Source organism: Dendrobates tinctorius, unplaced genomic scaffold (assembly GCF_039654945.1).
Source record: "Dendrobates tinctorius isolate UK_male_01 unplaced genomic scaffold, ASM3965494v1 ptg000070l, whole genome shotgun sequence".
NCBI lineage: Eukaryota > Metazoa > Chordata > Amphibia > Anura > Dendrobatidae > Dendrobates > Dendrobates tinctorius.
In genome coordinates, this window is record NW_027361738.1 from 25,001,955 (window position 1) to 25,022,605 (window position 20,651).

At 40.7% G+C, this 20,651-nt stretch overlaps 1 protein-coding gene across 1 annotated transcript in view; it reads left to right on the forward strand.

The window, feature by feature from the left end:
* DNAH11 (dynein axonemal heavy chain 11) overlaps positions 1-20,651 on the forward strand; it is a 395,178-nt gene that overhangs the window by 364,793 nt on the left and 9,734 nt on the right. The window contains exons 72-76 of the mRNA XM_073581471.1: positions 5,792-5,985; positions 7,844-7,992; positions 15,116-15,243; positions 15,379-15,606; positions 16,349-16,540. Of these exons, the coding sequence (XP_073437572.1) occupies positions 5,792-5,985; positions 7,844-7,992; positions 15,116-15,243; positions 15,379-15,606; positions 16,349-16,540 (891 nt within the window). The remainder of the gene's footprint in view (positions 1-5,791; positions 5,986-7,843; positions 7,993-15,115; positions 15,244-15,378; positions 15,607-16,348; positions 16,541-20,651) is intronic.

The following is a 20,651-nucleotide window of genomic DNA, read 5'->3' on the forward strand; positions in this document are numbered from 1 at the left end:
ATGAAATTTCCACAAATTCTTGATGCAAACATAACACCATCTGTAAAAAAGCTGAAGTTGAAAAGAGGATGGCTTCTACAAATGGATAATGATACTAAACACATATCAAAATCCACAGTAGACTACCTAAAAAGGTGTGAAGGTTTACAATGGCCCTCACAGTCCCTGAACATCATTGAAAATCTGTGGCCAGACCTCTGAATAGCAGAGCATGCAAGACGACCCAGGAATCTCACAGAATCGGAAGTATTTTCCAAGGAAGAATGGCTAAAAATCACTCAAATAAGAATTGAAAGACCATTTATTGGCTGCAAAAAGCGTTTGCAAGCTGTGATACTTGCAAAAGGGGGTGCTACTAGGTACTAACCAATCAGGGTGTCCAAACTTTTGCATCTGCCCATTTTCCTTTTTGTAATTTTAAAAATGTAAAAAAATTATTTTTTTTTACCTAAAATACAGAGTAAATGTGTCATCTTTAACTTTAGTCCTTTTGAAAATCATTTTATCTTCAACTTGTGGAACTTTTAACAATAATAGTAATTTTGAACAGGGTTGCCCAAACTTTTACAGCCGCCCTTTCCCTCGCCACTCATGGCTGTGGCACACTTGTATATATGTAAACACAGGAGCCCGTCAGTCACTTTAGAGATAGGCAGGGGAGTGCTCTTGTGACTATACCAGACTCATAAAATCTTGTCCCAATTCATTTGAAACTCTGAGGAAAACACTTACAGAAAGCACAGAGCAAAAATTACAACAATACTACAACAAACTACGGACCTTTCTGGTTCATAACAAGGAAAAGAAACTGCACAGACTGCGTCTCAATTCAGGACTCTATACAAACAGATACAAAACAAATCCAAAACCTGACAACTTGGACAACCACTCCACTCCAGACACAAAAGCATCTAACTGTGTCATCAATCTCTCAGATTATAAACCCAACAAAGTGGAACTGGCCGTGCTTTCTAGAGGACTCTCATTTTGTCCCACTAAGGCTAGTTTCACACTTGTTTTTTTTTGCAGCGCGTTTTTCCCGCAAAAAAACGCATTGAAAAAACGCATACAAAAGCATACAACTGCTGCGATTTTTTCAAGCATTTTTATGAGCATGCATGAAAAAAACGCAGCGTTTTTAAGCGTTTGTATGCGTTTTTAGTGCGTTTTTACCGCGTTTGCGTTTTTTTCCAACATTTTTAGGTGGCCCCTCACACTACCCAAACCATGACTTTACTAACCCTAACCCTGACCCTAACCCTAACCCTAACCCTGACCCTAACCCTAACCCTAACCCTGACCCTAACCCTTAACCAAATCATACTTAACCCTAACCCAAACCCTAAACCCTAACTAACCCTAACCCTAACCCTAACCCTGACCCTAACCCTAACCCTAACCCTGACCCTAACCCTTAACCAAACCATACTTAACCCTAACCCTGACCCAAAACCCAACCCTAACCCTGACCCTGACCCTAACCCTAACCCTAAACCCCTTAACTAACCCTAACTCTAACTCAAACCCCTAAATTCCATGGTTAAAAAAAAAAAACGCATATGCAAAAAAACGCTTACATGAGCATGCCAGTGCGCACATATGCGCATCCATAGGCTATAATGGCCATTTTTAGCGCAAAACGTGCGCATATGTGCGCATGCGCTTTTTTGCAGGGCCAAAAAATGCAACATGATGCGTCTGGAAAATCCAATCGCACACCCCAAAAAAACGCAGCGCATGAAAATCGCATACATGCGCTTACAAGCGCGCAGGTATGCGCACCCATGTTAAATATAGGGGAAAAAACGCATGCGCAGGTTAGCGTTTTTTTCCAGCGCTAAAAAACGCAAATGTGAAACCAGCCTAAGGCCCTAGATAAAACTGAACTCTGCAGTGATATGGAACAGTATTTCAGGAGACTGCGCCTGAGGGAATATTTCAATGATACAGAAGATTCAGAAAACACTCAGACCGAAGGAAAAGGGATCGTAACAACTAGGAAAAGGTCAGACTGGTCACCTCCACCTGGACGCAACCCTCATTTGGATAAATATATAGACTCCTTCAGACATTTGATAAAATCCACAATCATAGACACTAACAGGAGACAAGCATCCAACATCAGTGCCCAGGAGAGAAAGGCCATACAGTCTTTAAAAACCAACAAAGAAATCATCATTAAACCTGCTGACAAGGGAGGTGCAATAGTCATGATGAAAACGTCAGACTACATGAAGGAAGCAAACAGGCAACTTATGGACACACGCTACTATAGAAAATTGGAGTCGGATCCTACACAGGACTATTACAAGGAACTAAACAAGTTGGTTTCTTGTCTGCCTGACCAGTCCATAAGAGCTGGCGATGACCTGATACCAGAGACTCCAAGAATAGGGACATTCTACATGCTTACCAAAATCCACAAATCTGGAAATCCAGGAAGACCAATTATTTCATGTGTGGGCACCCTCACTGAGCAGGTATCTGGATGGGTAGAGGGTATTCTTAAACCACTGGTGAAGCATACATCCAGCTACATTCAGGACACAACTGACCTATTGAATAAACTAGCAGCAATAGGTCCTCTACCAGAAGGAACCATCCTGGCCACCATGGATGTGGAATCTTTGTACTCTAATATCCCACACCAAGATGGTTTAAATGCCTGCAAATTCTTCATGGAAAACACAGGGACTGATGCTGATGCTGTGGTGAAACTTATAAAATTCATCCTCACTCACAATTACTTTGAATTTGACAACAGGATCTATCTACAGGAGACTGGCACAGCTATGGGAAGTAAAATGGCTCCACAGTATGCAAATCTTTTCATGGCAAAGCTTGAAAGCGACTTTTTGTCCTCATGCCCCATCAGGCCCCTGGCCTACTACCGCTTCATTGATGATATTTTAATCATCTGGACGGAGTCTGAGCAACAGCTAAAGACGTTCCACGAACAGTTTAATCAATTTCATCCCACCATCAATTTAACACTCAACTACTCCAGTACTGAGATTAATTTTTTGGACACCATCATTAAGCTAAAAAACAATGAAATAGAGACATCCCTGTATCAGAAGCCAATCGACCGTCCAACATACCTTAAATGGGACAGTTTCCATCCAAAACACATAAAGAACTCTATTATCTATAGCCAAGCCATCAGATACAATCGTATATGTTCCAACCCCATGGACAGAGACAAACACCTTGGTCGCCTCAAAAAGACCTTTTTGAATCAAGGTTACCATCCAAGAACAATTGAAAACCAAATTACAAGAGCCACCAGATTGTCAAGGAATCACTTGCTAAATTACAAAGCTAAAGAAGAAAATAACCGAGTGCCTCTAGTAGTCACCTACAACCCAAATCTGGAGGTGCTAAGGGGAGCTGCACGGAAATTACAACCTTTACTACAAAAAGATGCCCGATTGAAATCCATTTTTCCAGACCCCCCACTGCTGTGTTTTAGGCAGCCCCCAAATTTAAGAAGCATCATTGTCAGAAGCTCCCTGTCCTCTACAACAACTGCAGGAACCTTTCCTTGCAACCAGAAAAAATGTAAAACCTGTCCATTTATAATGACCACGGACAAGATAAAGATCCCCAACTCACATCAGGACTACAAGATCGCAGGTACTTTCAGCTGCATTACATCTAATGTGGTGTACTTAATTATTTGTACTAAATGTCCAACTGGGGGTATGTATGTGGGGGAGACAGGGCAAAAGCTTAGAACAAGGATGAATGCTCATCGTCACACAATAAGAGAAAAAAGAATGGATCTACCTGTGGCAAAACATTTCTGTATCCCTGATCACAGCAGCGTGGATATGAAATTACTGGTATTGAAAGGTAACTTCAATTCTCAGAGAGAGAGACGAGTTTGGGAGTACAAATTTATGACGAACTTTGACACTCTCAGTGCTGGAATGAATGTGTCGCATGGATTTATGTCTTTTTACATCAATTAAGGAATTTCCTTTTAAAACCGTGTGGGGGCATCACAATACAGAACTAGACCCCAATCAGAGGACCATAAAACATCCGGACTCCTTATCTATGAACTGGTCCAATGTTTATATTTATGTTTCTCCCTCTCCCATATTGATAGTTCTGCTTCACGTCACTTGTCTTATCTATTGCATTTTTTCTAGGCTGTATTGTGCATAAATATGTGACTCTTCAGATTTTGTATTAGTCTAGCCTGATGAAGAGACCTGAGTAGTCTCGAAAGCTTGCAATGTGTTACCATCTTTTCAGTTAGCCATTAAAAGGTATCAACCACTGAGGACTCTCAATCCTGAATATTTTTCTGTCCCAATTCATGAAATCTTGATAAAGGCTGCAGTGAAAGTAAGATGCACGGAATTCATTAATGCTACGTCCCCATGATCAGGAATAGCAATGTTTTGAATGCAGCTTATCTTCGTTCCGTCCAAATCGCTGCGTTCTAATGACCGCACTTGTTTGTTAGTATATGAGCATTCACTCCATTCAGTTGGTCAAAAACCGCAGCGGAGACTAGTGTCTCCACTACAGAAATTGACATGCCGTGGCTCGTAAAACTGTACCCCAGGTCACTTTACGCAACGTAAAAAAGAAGCACAGTGAGCATGGGATTTCTATAAATCCCATCCACTGTGCTAGTAACGTAGAACGCAGCATTTTGGACTTAGCGCAAAAGTGCTGCTTACAAATCGCTGCTATTCCTGATCATGGGCAGGTAGCCTAAGAGTTATGAATTTGGCACATCTTTCAACTGCCTCTCACTGTAGTAAGAAATGTACTGCATTGAGGGACTGGAGTATATTTCTGTCAAAATGTATGCCACTTTTGAATCAGATGGACCACATGTAACCACACTTTCTTTCTTTAAACACCTTTTATTTCAATAAGTTGGTAGCACTGTTGTAAAAACCCGAAAAATCCCCAAATTTTTGCATAACTATGAGTTAGGCCAAAAGTTTGCAATGTTTCAAGCAGATTTATGCTACAAATCTGCATGATGAATCGGGCCCAATGTGTCCTCCTTTGGTGTGCAGTGCTACAACTCACACAATATTTTTTGGCCCCTTTTTGGCTACGATGAGTATGGAGCTGCAGCCATAATGATGATTACATGCTGCCGTCAATACGAGCTTCTTAAGCTGACGGATGCACTTTATGAGGAAACTAGGGATTATTGTAAAATGTATTAGGCTGTGTGCACACGCTGCGGAATCTGCTGCGGATTGATCCACGTGGATTTTCAAAATCCGCAGGTCAAAAGACCTGCGGTTTATCTGCGGATTATCCTGCGGTTTTGCCCTGTGGTTTTACCATCTCTACAATGGAGGAGATGGTAAACCGCTGCGGAATCTGCAGAAAGAATTGACATGTCAATTCTTTCTGCGGTTTAGAAACCGCAGAAAATCCGCGCTGAAAATTCCGCAGCATCTGCACTGCGGTTTCCATTTCCCATAGGGAATAATGGTACTGTACACCGCAGCAGAAACTGCTGCGGATCCTCAGGGCCAAATCCGCTGCGGAACCGCAGCAGAATCCGCAGCGTGTGCACACACCCTTATAAGTTTTCTGTGATATAAATGAAGTAATAAAGAGATGCATGGAAACTATACAGAATCATACCATAGGACAGCTGGCAGACCTCCATGAGCCACCCATCATGGGTCCAGAAGTTACATGTGGCTCCCTAAACACAGATTGGGAACCCCTGCCTTAGACTATACTGACTTGTCTGCTGAGAAAATGTGGTATGCTGACAGAAAAATAATGTGGTTTTGTTTAGATGATCTCCTCATTGGAGGAATTCAGGGGGTTGGACAGAGATATCGAGGGATCAGCAAAACGATGGAAGAAGTTGGTGGAATCTGAATGCCCAGAGAAGGAGAGATTCCCACAGGAGTGGAAAAACAAGACATCTTTGCAAAGAATGGTGATATTAAGAGCGCTACGTCCAGACAGAATGACCTACGCGATCAGGTTTGTTAGTTACATAATGATTTTTCCTTTGCAGGCGCTTTGCGTTGAGCCTTTCCTCTTGGAAAAGTATGAATGAATTGACAATTTGGTGGCACCCTTTTTCTTTTGTCTGTGTGGAAGCACGACGGAATGCAAAATTCTAAGAAAAATTTCTCCCGAGTTGTTTCTATTCTCTGTAATGTAGTTATCACACGGTGATTGACATACAGATCTCTAAGACTACGTTCCCACAATGTGTTTTTGATGAGTTTTGGACACTGTGTAGTCTTGAAAAAAATGCAAGTAATAAGTGCAGAAATGCTGCAAAAAATCTGCAACGTCAGAAACTCACCAACAAGCTCATGGTGGGAACGTAACCTAAGCACATCTTATCAGTTGTCTGGGAAAGGAGAAGAACCTCAATCAGAGCCATTTACACACCTCGATTGTATCTTACATTGGGTCTCATTATGTAGTGGGGAAACAATGCATGAAGAGTTCATTAGCTATAGTACAAGGCAGATACGGACTGGGGCTGAAATTCGGCCCTGGCATTTGAAATCTCATAGGTCCATGCTGCTCCATCCCCAGGCACCAGATGGGATATCCTACAAATATTACCCTGGATGAAAGAAAGCAAAATTTACTACAAGACCAATATTTCAAATGATACCCATGGCCTGCTGGGGTAATTGATGGAGTAAGCGACTTTGTGCTCTGTCACAACTCTTAACAGTATGGGTGTATTGAGAACACAGATTCTGTTAACAATGTAGCAGACAAGGTGACCCATGTTCAGAAAGGCCCTTCTGGCATTTGCCAGAATTGCCAAATGGCCAGTCCAGCCCTGGTACAAGGGGTTGTCTGGTCCAAAGAAAAATGACTCAAGGCTCGAAATGTGGTAAGCATGGCATTGAAATAAATTATTACTCCAGAAATCTCATATTAGGTTAAAGAGGACATGTCACTTCCTTCAATAAATTGAGTTAAATACTTAGTAAAATCTGAAAACTTTCCTACTTTTGTTGCTTTCTTCAATTTTGTGTTGTGGCGTTCCATTCCAGAGAGAGTGCACTTCAAAAGAAAGAAAAGCGAATATGTGAAATTTCTGTTTGTAAGCTATTGGGCGTTTCTTCAGTGTTCTCTGGGGGCATGTACTCTCACTCCTCCTTCCCAGACACAGCCAATAGCAGCTCAGTCGCTGATCTAGCAATCTAGCCTCCAAGCTGGGAGAAGATTCTGAAAGATTGCCCAGTTACGCTGCAAGCAAAAATTTCACACTGCGCGTCAAAAGCAATAAATGTGAATATCTCTGCAATGGAATGACGCAGTTCAGAATGAAAAAAACGGAGTGAATCAATGGAGCTAAGGAATTTGTGCAAGTTATTTAACTTCATTTTTGAGAAAGTGACAGGTCCTCTTTAATCTAGTAAATAAATACATAACCTTCTATAAATTCCAATGCAGATGTAGGAAATGTCCTTCTAAATTTGATAAGATTTGGACTGCTGGAATTGAAAATCCAGGAACTGTACTGTGGGAGATAGCGTCTTTAAATGTACCCAGTTCTTATGTGCGATTTTTGTGCTATACCTACACTAATACATAAAGCCTAATAAATATGACCCAAAGGCTTGATCTGTTTGAAAACAGTGTCTCTCTGTCACCCCCCACTCGTCTGTGTTGCATTAGCTGCAGCTGTCACGTCACATTTACATCTGACTTCTGCACTCGATCACTGGGCGTAGCGGTCTTGTGCCCCTTTAAGAAATCTATCAGTCTGTAAATAATATTTCCAATTATATATAATCTATCATTCTGTGTATTCATTTACATTAATTTTTGTATTTATTGCCTCTACTACTGTATCCCATAACAGAAATTTTGTGGAAGAAAAACTAGGGTCAAAGTATGTGGAGGGAACACGTTCAGATTTAGCCAAATCCTATGAAGAAACCAGCCCAGCAACCCCCATTTTCTTTATTCTGTCTCCTGGGGTGAACCCTCTCAAAGACGTAGAGTCTCTTGGTAAGTTCTATTATTTTCACCTCTTAAAGAATTATTCCTATCAATCTAAATAATGCTAGGATAATTTTACTGGGATGGAGAGCAATGTTTAAAGCTGTATCCTCTTTAGCATTGGTGAGGGTCCCATAAATCAGACCTGCACTGATTACATGGTACGACATACCCTAAAGTTATTCGGTCACTTTGTGTATTGGGTATAAATCTGGTGTGTGATATATTGTCTTCTGTTTTTAATTTATTTTTTGCATTGAGACAGCCCTACATTAAAATCCAAGCAGTGGACAAGATTCAGGAAGGTCCTTGGAGCTTTTTTTCTCTTGTACAGTCATGGCCAAAAGTTTAGAGTATGACACAAATATTAATTTTTACAAAGTCTACAGCTTCATTTTTTCTAATGGCAATTTGCATATACTCCAGAATGTTATAAAGAGTGATCAGCTTAACAGCAATTACTTGCAAAGTCAATATTTGACTAGAAAATTAACTTTATCCCCCAAAACACATTTCAACATCATTGCAGCCCTGCCTTAAAAGGACCAGCTAACATCGTTTCAGTGATTGCTCCATTAACACAGGTGTGGGTGTTGATGAGGACAGGGCTAGAGATCAATCTGTCATGATTAAGTAAGAATGACACCACTGGACACTTTAAAAGGAGGCTGGTGCTTGGCATCATTGTTTCTCTTCTGTTAACCATGGTTATCTCTAAAGAAACACGTGCAGTCATCATTGCACTGCACAAAAATGGCCTAACAGGGAAGAGTATCGCAGCTAGAAAGATTGCACCTCAGTCAACAAACTATCGCATCATCAAGAACTTCAAGGAGAGAGGTTCCCTTGTTGCCAAAAAGGCTCCAGGGCGCCCAAGAAAGACCAGGAAGCGCCAGGACCGTCTCTTAAAAGTGTTTCAGCTGCGGGATTGGGCTACCAGCAGTGCAGAGCTTGCTCAGGAATGGCAGCAGGCAGGTGTGAGTGCATCTGCACGCACTGTGAGGCGGAGACTCTTGGAGCAAGGCCTGGTCTCAAGGAGGGCAGCAAAGAAGCCACTTCTCTCCAGAAAAAACATCATGGACAGACTGATATTCTACAAGAGGTACAGGGAGTGGACTGCTGAGGACTGGGGTAAAGTCATTTTCTCTGATGAATCCCCTTTTCGATTGTTTGGGACATCTGGGAAACGGTTTATTCGGAGAAGACCAGGTGAGCCCTACCACCAGTCTTGTCTCATGCCAACTGTCAAGCATCCTGAAACTATTCATGTGTGGGATTGCTTCTCAGCCAAGGGAATGGGCTCTCTCTCAGTCTTGCCTAAAAACACAGCCATGAATAAAGAATGGTACCAGAATGTCCTCCAAGAGCAACTTCTCCCAACCGTCCAAGAGCAGTTTGGCGATCAACAATGCCTTTTTCTACATGATGGAGCACCTTGCCATAAAGCAAAGGTGATAACTAAATGGCTCAGGAAACAAAACATAGAGATTTTGGGACCATGGCCTGGAAACTCCCCAGATCTTAATCCCATTGAGAACTTGTGGTCAATCATCAAGAGACGGGTGGACAAACAAAAACCTTCAAATTCAGACAAAATAAAAGCATTGATTTTGCAAGAATGGACTGCTATCAGTCAGGATTTGATCCAGAAGTTGATTGAGAGCATGCCAGGGAGAATTGCTGAGGTCCTGAAGAAGAAGGGTCAACACTGCAAATATTGACTTGCTGCATTAACTCATTCTAACTGTCAATATAACCTTTTGTTACTCATAATATGATTGCAATTATATTTCTGTATGTGATAAAAACATCTGACAAACACACATAAAAACCAGAGGGCAGCAGATCATGTGAAAATATAATATTTGTGTCATTCTCTAAACTTTTGGCCATGACTGTAGATATAGTCCAGATACAATGGATGGCAAGAAGAAAAAAAAACAAATCAATTGTGGTACAAATGAAGCCAGACATGTCACTCCAAGCAAGGATCACCAAGCTGCAACCTGTCTACTTTGGACACATCATAAGAAGAGAGAAATCACTGGAGAATAACATCATGGTCAGAAGAATAGAAGGAACAAGGTGAAGAGGAACACCAGCAACCTGATGTCTTGATACTATCAAGATAATGGCAGAGAAGACCCTGGTGGACGTATCTAGGCTTGCACAAGATCGATCTTCCTATAGAGCGTTCATCCATCAAGTCCCCTGGCTCGAGATTGAGGAAAAGGCCATTAAATAATAATAATCCATGTTTCATAGAGTATTCTATTCTTGCACCTTCTAGATCAAATTTGGATATTTGTGATGCAAGGAACAGCTTCTTATGTATAGTATATGTAAATTCCATGCAGTATAATGAAATATTATATGACCAGGGCCGGACTGGGACAAAAATGCAGCCCTGCCACACAAACCCCACCAGCCCACAAACTATAACACTCCTCACCCCGATCAGTGAATTTTTGCTATACTTTGTTGTTCCCTCATCACTCTCTTTAAGGAGTTATTTGAAGAGCCACATGTGAATGGCACCACAGTGCGTATGATTGACAACAGCTCCATTTACATGGTGCTCTTCAAAGCTACGTTTCCCAGGATCATGGGGGTCCCAGCGGTCAGATCCACAACAAACAGAAAGTCATCTCTTATCCCCACATAATGCTCCATACAGTATTATGGGCCCCATATATTACTGCATACAGTATAATGGACACCATTAGTGTTGAGCATTCCGATACCGCAAGTATCAGGTATCGGCCGATACTTGCTGTATCGGAATTCCGATACAGACTTCCGATATTTTTTCAATATCGGAAGTCGGCATCGGAATCGGAAGTTCAAAGTTGATTGACAGCCTGACGTCATCATGATGCGCGGTGTGTGCGCATCATGATGCGCCGTCATTTCGGGCCTTCCGGGGGTCTCTGCCGGCCTGCCGGGGGGCTGTGTGGACTGCCCGGGGTCTGTACCGGCCTGCCGGGGGGCTGTGCCGGCCTGCCGGTGGTCTGTGCACCCTGTGGGGTTCTGTGCCGGCCTGCCGGGGGGCTGTGCTGATGTCCGGGGGTCTGTGCAAGCATCGTCCGATGGGACTATAAGTCCCATCTGGCGATGCCTGCTACCATGACAGTGATTGACACATTATCCAATGATGGGACAGTAGTAGTCCCATCATCCGGCTAATGTGTTAAATGTTAAAAAAAAAAAAAAAAAAAAAATAAAAATACTACATACATACTACATACATACTACATGCATGCTACATACATACTACATGCTACATACATACTACATATATACTACATGCATGCTACATACATACTGCATGCTACATACATACTACATACATACCACATATATACTACATACATACTACATGCATGATACATACTACATACATACTACATGCATGCTACATACATAACATATATACTACATGCATGCTACATACATACTACATGCTACATACATACTACATACATGCTACATACATACTACATACATACTACATATATACTACATGCTACATACATACTACATACATACTACATGCTACATACATACTACATATATACTACATACATACTACATGCATGCTACATACATACTACATGCATGCTACATACATACTACATGCATGCTACATACATACTACATGCATGCTACATATATACTACATGCATGCTACATACATACTGCATGCTACATACATACTACATACATACCACATATATACTACATACATACTACATGCATACTACATACATACTACATGCATGCTACATACATAACACATATACTACATGCATGCTACATACATACTACATGCTACATACATACCACATACATACTACATACATACTACATGCATGCTACATACATACTACATGCTACATACATACTACATATATACTACATGCATGCTACATACATACTACATGCTACATACATACTACATACATACTACATGCATGCTACATACATACTACATACATACTACATGCATGCTACATACATACTACATACATACTACATATATACTACATGCATGCTACATACATACTACATGCTACATATATACTACATGCTACATACATACTACATGCATGCTACATACATACTACATGCATGTTACATACATACTACATGCTACATACATACCACATACATACTACATATATACTACATGCATGCTACATACATACTGCATGCTACATGCATGCTACATACATACTACATACATACTACATGCTACATACATACCACATATATACTACATACATATTACATACAATACATTCATACAATACATACATAGACATACAGTACATATAACATAGAGTAACATACTTACCAATACTTGTCACATTGTTCCCCGAAGCCATTGTCTTTTAAAGGAATAAATATTAACATAACAAACCACAAAAATACTCACCCACGATCCGAAGCAGTCCACGAGTGTGTCCCACGACGATCTTGGGTAGAGAACTGCAGCATCAGCTGATGCCGCCGTTCTCTACGGGCTGCAGGAATCCAATGACGGAAGGTAGGTATCCTTCCGCACTGTATTCCTCCGCCACTTAAAAAAAAAAAAAGTCCCTAGTCTCACTTTATGCCATTGCTGTGTGGGAATTTCCCACGCAGCAATGGCATAAAGTGAGACTAGGGACTTTTTTTTTTTAAGTGGCGGAGGAATACAGTGCGGAAGGATACCTACCTTCCGTCATTGGATTCCTGCAGCCCGTAGAGAACGGCGGCATCAGCTGATGCTGCAGTTCTCTACCCAAGATCGTCGTGGGACACACTCGTGGACTGCTTCGGATCGTGGGTGAGTATTTTTGTGGTTTGTTATGTTAATATTTATTCCTTTAAAAGACAATGGCTTCGGGGAACAGTGTGACAAGTATTGGTAAGTATGTTACTCTATGTTATATGTACTGTATGTCTATGTATGTATTGTATGAATGTATTGTATGTAGTATGTATGTAGTATATATGTGGTATGTATGTAGCATGTAGTATGTATGTAGTATGTATGTAGCATGCATGTAGCATGCAGTATGTATGTAGCATGCATGTAGTATATATGTAGTATGTATGTGGTATGTATGTAGCATGTAGTATGTATGTAGCATGCATGTAGTATATATGTAGTATGTATGTAGCATGTAGCATGCATGTAGTATGTATGTAGTATGTATGTAGCATGCATGTAGTATGTATGTAGCATGTAGTATATATGTAGCATGTAGTATGTATGTAGCATGCATGTAGTATATATGTAGTATGTATGTAGCATGAAGTATGTATGTAGTATGTATGTAGTATGTATGTGGTATGTATGTAGCATGTAGCATGCATGTAGTATGTATGTAGTATATATGTAGTATGTATGTAGCATGCATGTAGTATATATGTAGTATGTATGTAGCATGCAGTATGTATGTAGCATGCATGTAGTATATATGTAGCATATATGTAGTATGTATGTAGCATGTAGTATATATGTAGTATGCATGTTGCATGCATGTAGTATATATGTAGTATGCATGTTGCATGCATGTAGTATATATGTAGTATGTATGTGGTATGTATGTAGCATGTAGTATGTATGTAGCATGCATGTAGTATATATGTAGTATGTATGTAGCATGTAGCATGCATGTAGTATGTATGTAGTATGTATGTAGCATGCATGTAGTATGTATGTAGCATGTAGTATATATGTAGCATGTAGTATGTATGTAGCATGCATGTAGTATATATGTAGTATGTATGTAGCATGAAGTATGTATGTAGTATGTATGTAGTATGTATGTGGTATGTATGTAGCATGTAGCATGCATGTAGTATGTATGTAGTATATATGTAGTATGTATGTAGCATGCATGTAGTATATATGTAGTATGTATGTAGCATGCAGTATGTATGTAGCATGCATGTAGTATATATGTAGCATATATGTAGTATGTATGTAGCATGTAGTATATATGTAGTATGCATGTTGCATGCATGTAGTATATATGTAGTATGCATGTTGCATGCATGTAGTATATATGTAGTATGTATGTTGCATGTAGTATATATGTAGTATGAATGTAGCATGTATGTAGTATGAATGTAGCATGTATGTAGCATGTAATTTTTTTTTTTTTTTTTTTACATTCAACACATTAGCCGGATGATGGGACTACTACTGTCCCATCATTGGCTAATGTGTCAATCACTGTCATGGTAGCAGGCATCGCCCGATGGGACTTGTAGTCCCATCGGACGATGCCTGCACAGACCCCCGAAGCCTGCACAGCCCCCCGGCAGGCCGGCACAGCCCACCGGAGCCTGCACAGACCACCGGCAGGCCGGCACAGCCCCCCGGCAGGCCGGCACAGCCCACCGGAGCCTGCACAGCCCCCCAGCAGGCCGGCACAGCCCACCGGAGCCTGCACAGCCCCCCCGGCAGGCCGGCACAGCCCCCCGGCAGGCCGGCACAGACCACCGGAGCCTGCACAGACCCCCTGGCAGGCCGGCACAGCCCCCCGAAAGGCCCGTACAGACCCCAGAGAGGCTGCACAAGGGAAAAACAGGGTTTTTCTTATTCCGATACCGGAAGTCCCATAGACTTGAATGGGACTTCCGGTATCGGAATCGGCGATACCGATACTTTTTTTTAAGACCGGCCGATCCATTCCGATCCGATACTTTGAAGTATCGGACGGTATCGCTCAACTCTAGACACCATATATTACTTCATACAGTATAATGGGCACCATATAATTCTTCTCACCATACCCCGCTACTCAGTCTCCTCCGTGTATTCTGATCCTCTGCACTGCTTGGCACAGGGACATCATATAATATGACCTATTTAAGAATATAAATCTGTACGCCGCCACCCGACTTTTTTCCTTCTTTTCTCTTTGCCAATTTTTTATCACCAATTTTTCCACCTTGAATTATCTTATATCTGTTACTTTTTCAAGTGAATGTAGAACTTATTTTTGGAGATAGGAGATACATTTGTACATGTATGATTGTACATACTATGGTTTTCTTGTCTATAGTTTTGAAATGGATTTTTTTCCCTGCAGTTTCCTCTTATATATAATAACATATCTTCCTAATTTATTAGGTAATAAACTTGGCTTCACTATCGACTCTGGAAAATTCCATAACATTTCTCTAGGACAGGGGCAAGAAACGGTAGCAGAGGACACTATGGAGAAGGCCGCGAAGCAAGGACACTGGGTGATCCTGCAGGTATGTGAGGGAGTCTATCTATTATACTTCTACTAACTTTTATAAAATAACAGCTGTAATTATAATGTAATATTTGTTGCTGTAGATCTCTACTTTAAAAAAAATTGTTTGACAATTGTATGTTTCTTACCATAGAATGTTCATTTAGTGGCCAAATGGTTGGTAACTTTGGAAAAACTTCTTGAGAAGTACAGCACTGGGAGCCACGAGGATTACCGAATCTTCATAAGTGCTGAGCCAGCAGCATCTCCAGAGGAACATATCATTCCTCAGGGAATACTGGAAAATTCCATAAAAATCACTAATGAGCCACCCATGGGAATGCTGGCGAACTTACATGCAGCACTCTACAATTTTGATCAGGTAAACTGTAGAGGAAATGTTACTCTATAGTTATGAATCTTAATTTTAAAAGATGGTCATAAATTCATCTCCGAGGCCAGAAGGAACAATATTACCATCAGTGTATGGAATCCGTTCACCAGAAGTTACTGTGTAACTGCAGTCCAAAAATAAAGGGAAACTCAAACTCAGCAGGCTGATTCAATTGAGTCCAAATAAGTGCGGTCTGACTCCAAATTGCTGGATTGCCATGAGGAAAGGGAAAGTGGTTTAAAAAATAGAGACAAAGCAAAAACATTACACTTTTCTTGCTCCATTCCTGCGCTGAGGTGAGTCTGAGGCCTGTGATTGGCGTCATGCAGCCCCCCACATGGGGTCACTCACATGCCTCCGTATTGGAAGAACATTAGATCAGGGAGCTGCGGAGGCAGGTGAGGAAGTGTGACTGTAATTTATTTTTTTTATATTTTAACCTCTCAATAAAATCTAGGATAATGGCAGCCAGCAGACTCCCTATTTTGCTGGATTCATGCAAATAAAATCCCTAAAATTCGGATTCTGTCAAAATCGAATTGTGAATAAATTTGACTCCTGCTGAAGTGGCTTGCTTTTCTGGAAGATTTTTTTTTTTTTTATTTCTCCTCCCCATAAATGATTTTTTTTCTGTACATGTTTAATACTCCATAGTGTTAGATAAGATTTTAAACATATTTTTGTATGTACTGTCTTTGGTCATTCTATTCTATGTCTTTGTATTTTCCAGGACACTCTGGAAATGTGTGCGAGAGAACATGAATTTAAGAGCATTCTTTTCTCTCTTTGCTACTTTCATGCTTCTGTTGCTGGGAGACTTAAATTTGGTCCCCAGGGTTGGAATCGCAGCTATCCATTCAATGCTGGGGACCTGACTATATGTGTTAATGTGTTATACAACTATCTAGAAGCTAATACAAAGGTAAGTGGTGTGCCACTAATTTAATGTGAATTACTTGCTAATATCTTATACTAACAAACAGTCATTGGACTGTTTGACAAACAAATAACGGCATTGGGTAGAGACATGTGGAGACATACCTTTATGGCCTTTGATAGAGTTGTATTTGCAACTCCATCCCCTTGTTCATTGACATCACCAGTGTTTGCTACGTTATCATTTTGGGCACACTGAACTAACACCAAAGGGGGAGAGGTTTTAGTGATTAAGAATGAAAGCATTTACATTTTAACTTTTATCTGTGTCGTTTTCTGGGTTCATCGTCGATGATTTCTGACCACATCAAAGTTCAAGTTCAACTTTAATGTGGTCTGTGTTCATAAATCAGCTGTGAGGCTCTGCGAAAAGACATAAAACAATTATAAACTGCTTGTCAGAACCAGCTCACAGACAGATCCTCAATTAAAGGGAACTGGTCACTAGGTTTTCCCAAAGTAAACAAAGAATGCGTTTTTTGCAGCAGTTTAGCAAGCTGTATATAAGTCTGTATCCCCCCTCTGCCGATCCCAAAAATACCTTTTATAACCCCCCCCAATACCGCGCAGTCTTGTTGCTGGTGTTTCTTCAGCCTCCTTTATCCTAGCAATCACCGTCCTCTTTCCATACTTCATGTGAAAGACGCCTCTTACATCATCCACACAATCCCCTCAATCTCGCTCCTGTGCAAGGGTACTTCACTCTGCCCTACTAAGGACAGAGAAAATTACTGTAGTGCGCATGTGAGGACATTACTTCCAGGTCATTAGCGCTCTGTGGCCTCTCCCAGCAAATGTGCATTACAGTACTTTGCTCTACTCTCAGCAGGTCAGGGTATGCTTTGCAGGAGTGGAATTGGGAGTGCTGTGTGGAAGACATAGGATTTGTCATCATCCACATGATGCAGGGCATGAAGATAGCAATTGTGAGGAAAGAGGAGGCACCTAAGCAAGACCAGCGACGCCCAATGGACGGGTCCACACCATATGGAAGGATTAAAAAAAAGTTGCTTTCTTAGTATGTGTAGAGGGTATTGGGGTTTTATATACATTTTTATATACACCAGCATGTGTGAAAAAGACTTGGGTATACTAATAGATCACAGACTGCACATAAGTCAACAGTGTGATGCAGCAGCAAAAAAGGCAAATGCAGTTTCTGTATTAAAAGAAGCATAGAGTCTAGATCACATGAAAAGTCCTCCTTGGTCAGACCTCATCTGGAATGCTATGTCCAGTTCTGGGCACTACATTTTAAAAAGACATTTAAAAACTGGAACAAGCTCAGAGAAGAGCTACCAGGATGGTGAGCGGACTGAAAGTATGTCCTACGAAAAACGGTTAGAGGATCTGGGAATGTTTAGCTTGAAAAATCATAGAATGGTAGAGTTGGAAGGGACCTCCTGGGTCATCTGGTCCAACCCCCTGCTCAAAGCAGGATTCACTAAATCTTCCCAGACAGATGTCTGTCCAGCCTCTGTTTGAAGACTTCCATAGAAGGAGAACTCACCACCTCTCGTGGCAGCCTGTTCCACTTATTGATCACCTCATTGTCAAAATGTTTTTTCTAATATCTAATCTGTGTCTCCTCCCTTTCCATTTCATCCCATTGCTTCTAGTCTTTCCTTGTGCAAATGAGAATAAATATGATCCTTCTACAATGTGACAGCCCTTGAGATACTTGTAGACAGCTATTAAGTCTCCTCTCAGTCTTCTCTTTTGTAAGCTAAACATTTCCAAATCCTGTAACGGTTCCTCATAGGAGATGGTTTGCAGACCGGTCACCATTCTGATCGCTCTTCTCTGAACTTGCTCCAGTTTGTTGATGTCTTTTTTAAAATGTGGCGCCAAAACTGGACACAGTATTCCAGATGAGGTCAAGAAGGCTAAGGGGAGACTTAATAGTAGTGCAGTGTACAAATATCTGAAAGGATGTCACAGTGTAGAGGGATCATCCTTATTCTCATTTGCACATGGAAACACGAGAAGCAATGGCATTAAACTGAAACGGAGAACATACAGATTAGATATTACAAAAAACTTTTTGACAGTGAGAGTGATCAATGAGTGGAACAGGCTGCCACGAGAGGTGGTGAGTTCTCCTTCATTGGAAGTCTTCAAACTGAGGCTGGACAGACATCTGTCTGAGATGGTTCTGTGAATCCTGCATTGAGCAGGGGGTTGGACACAATGACCCTGGAGGTCCCTTCCAACTCTAACATTCTAGGATTCTATACAGCTGCAGGAAGCATTAAAGGTGGTGGTTTCAGTTTATATTGGGAAAACCTGGTGACAGGTTCTATTTAACTTATGAAGCCTACAATGTGAAGGGAAACCAAAAGCTTATAAAAAACAAACTGGAAAACTTTTTTTTTTTTACATGCGCTTAAGTAAAATGTAAAATGTTCATGTCCTTAAAGTCCTACTTCTCAGTTGACATAACAAACATAGTATCCATCTACAGTAACACCACCACAGTATCTAACTGGTTCTTTTCGTAAATCATATTACTAATGAGGAACACATTATATTAAAAGGGATGAATAGCATGCGCAAAACAATGGGTGTTTTATTTTTTTCCCAGAAATCACATCACATCACATACCTCATGGGTTACTACAACTCTGCCTTATTTTGTTTGTTGTCTTGCTGAAAAGATATTGGGGAAGGAAAAGAATATATTTCACTATTGTATTGGTACATAAGGCAACACGCTGTATAGTGATACACCACTGGAACAAATGTTATCAATGATAAAGTGCGATCACAAAAAGTCAAAACCGTCAATGAAAATGCCCTTTATTCTGTTAACAAAAGCAGTGCTTTACATGTACATGTGTTCCTTAATCATTAGGCAGGTAATGAAGCATTTGCAAAATTGTAATTACATACAGCAAGTCTGACAGTTCTTGACGTTGCATTAATAATCACTACAATTAGTTTTGATGATGGAAGCAATTTGCAACGCGTCACATACATAAATAACACTGCGATTTTTTTTGTGCGTGTCATTTTTATGTATTAGGGATGCCACCTTGTTGTGACATTCCCACTGATACTCTACTTGAGATGAAATTAAGGTGAGATGAGTGACTTTATTTGAAAAGTAAAACAAGTTTATGCCATACTTATTAAATTAACAAGGTGACTTTGGAAAAAAATAGTGAGGTGAGCTGAGTCTCAGCGTTTGTGCCGAGTGTTTTAGACAGTCATATAGACCCAAGACTTTTCTTATGGCCGGGATCACACTTGCGAGAAACACGGCCGAGTCTCACATGTTAATCGCCAGCACTCGGGAGAGGAGCGTGCGGCTCCATGTATTGCCATGCAACCGCAAGCTCCGCTCCCAAGTTCAGTGCCGGGTATTAACATGCGAGACTCGGCCGTGTTTCTCGCATGTGTGATCCCGGCCCATATGTGATTGTGGCAAGTAACCCTGTCTTAATGAGAATGACATTAAGAGCTACTGTAGATAATAGATTAAACAATGACCAATGCCATCATGACTCACGACCAGCAAATGATGTCAGACAAGTGTTTATATAGGAAAAGAATTGTGAATGGAACGGTGGAATTACGATCATTACGTCGCAATAGTGAACATCATGCACTGTGATCAGACAGACAGATGATCTAAAGTGTATGTGTGTTCAGATCCCATAAGTCAGACTAATTATTTGGAATACATAAATTCATAAAGTATTGTACAAACATTTCCATTGATAACTGTACATAGAAAATGTAATCAAATTAGCGAAGCAAAATTCTTTTTACAACAATCAGGAATATGTCCACCTTCCAATCTCCAACTGCTACTGAACTATTTATTGCCTAGGAAGACGATAAACCATATTTAAGGCTTGAATTTCCACTCCTCCTTTGTCTGTCAAATTGTTGAATGAGCAAACAAGTCCCCAGTTACATGACACAATTTTCAAACGTCGACTGAAAAGGTTTTCACTATCCAAACAATTCTGCATGATGAACAAGCGGTTTTGGACAGATTGTTCACTTGCTCAGCCCACTCACATTGCACAATTCTTGTGAGTGATGGGTCATTATTGTTAGAATCTGACCAATTATCGTCCAACGTAACT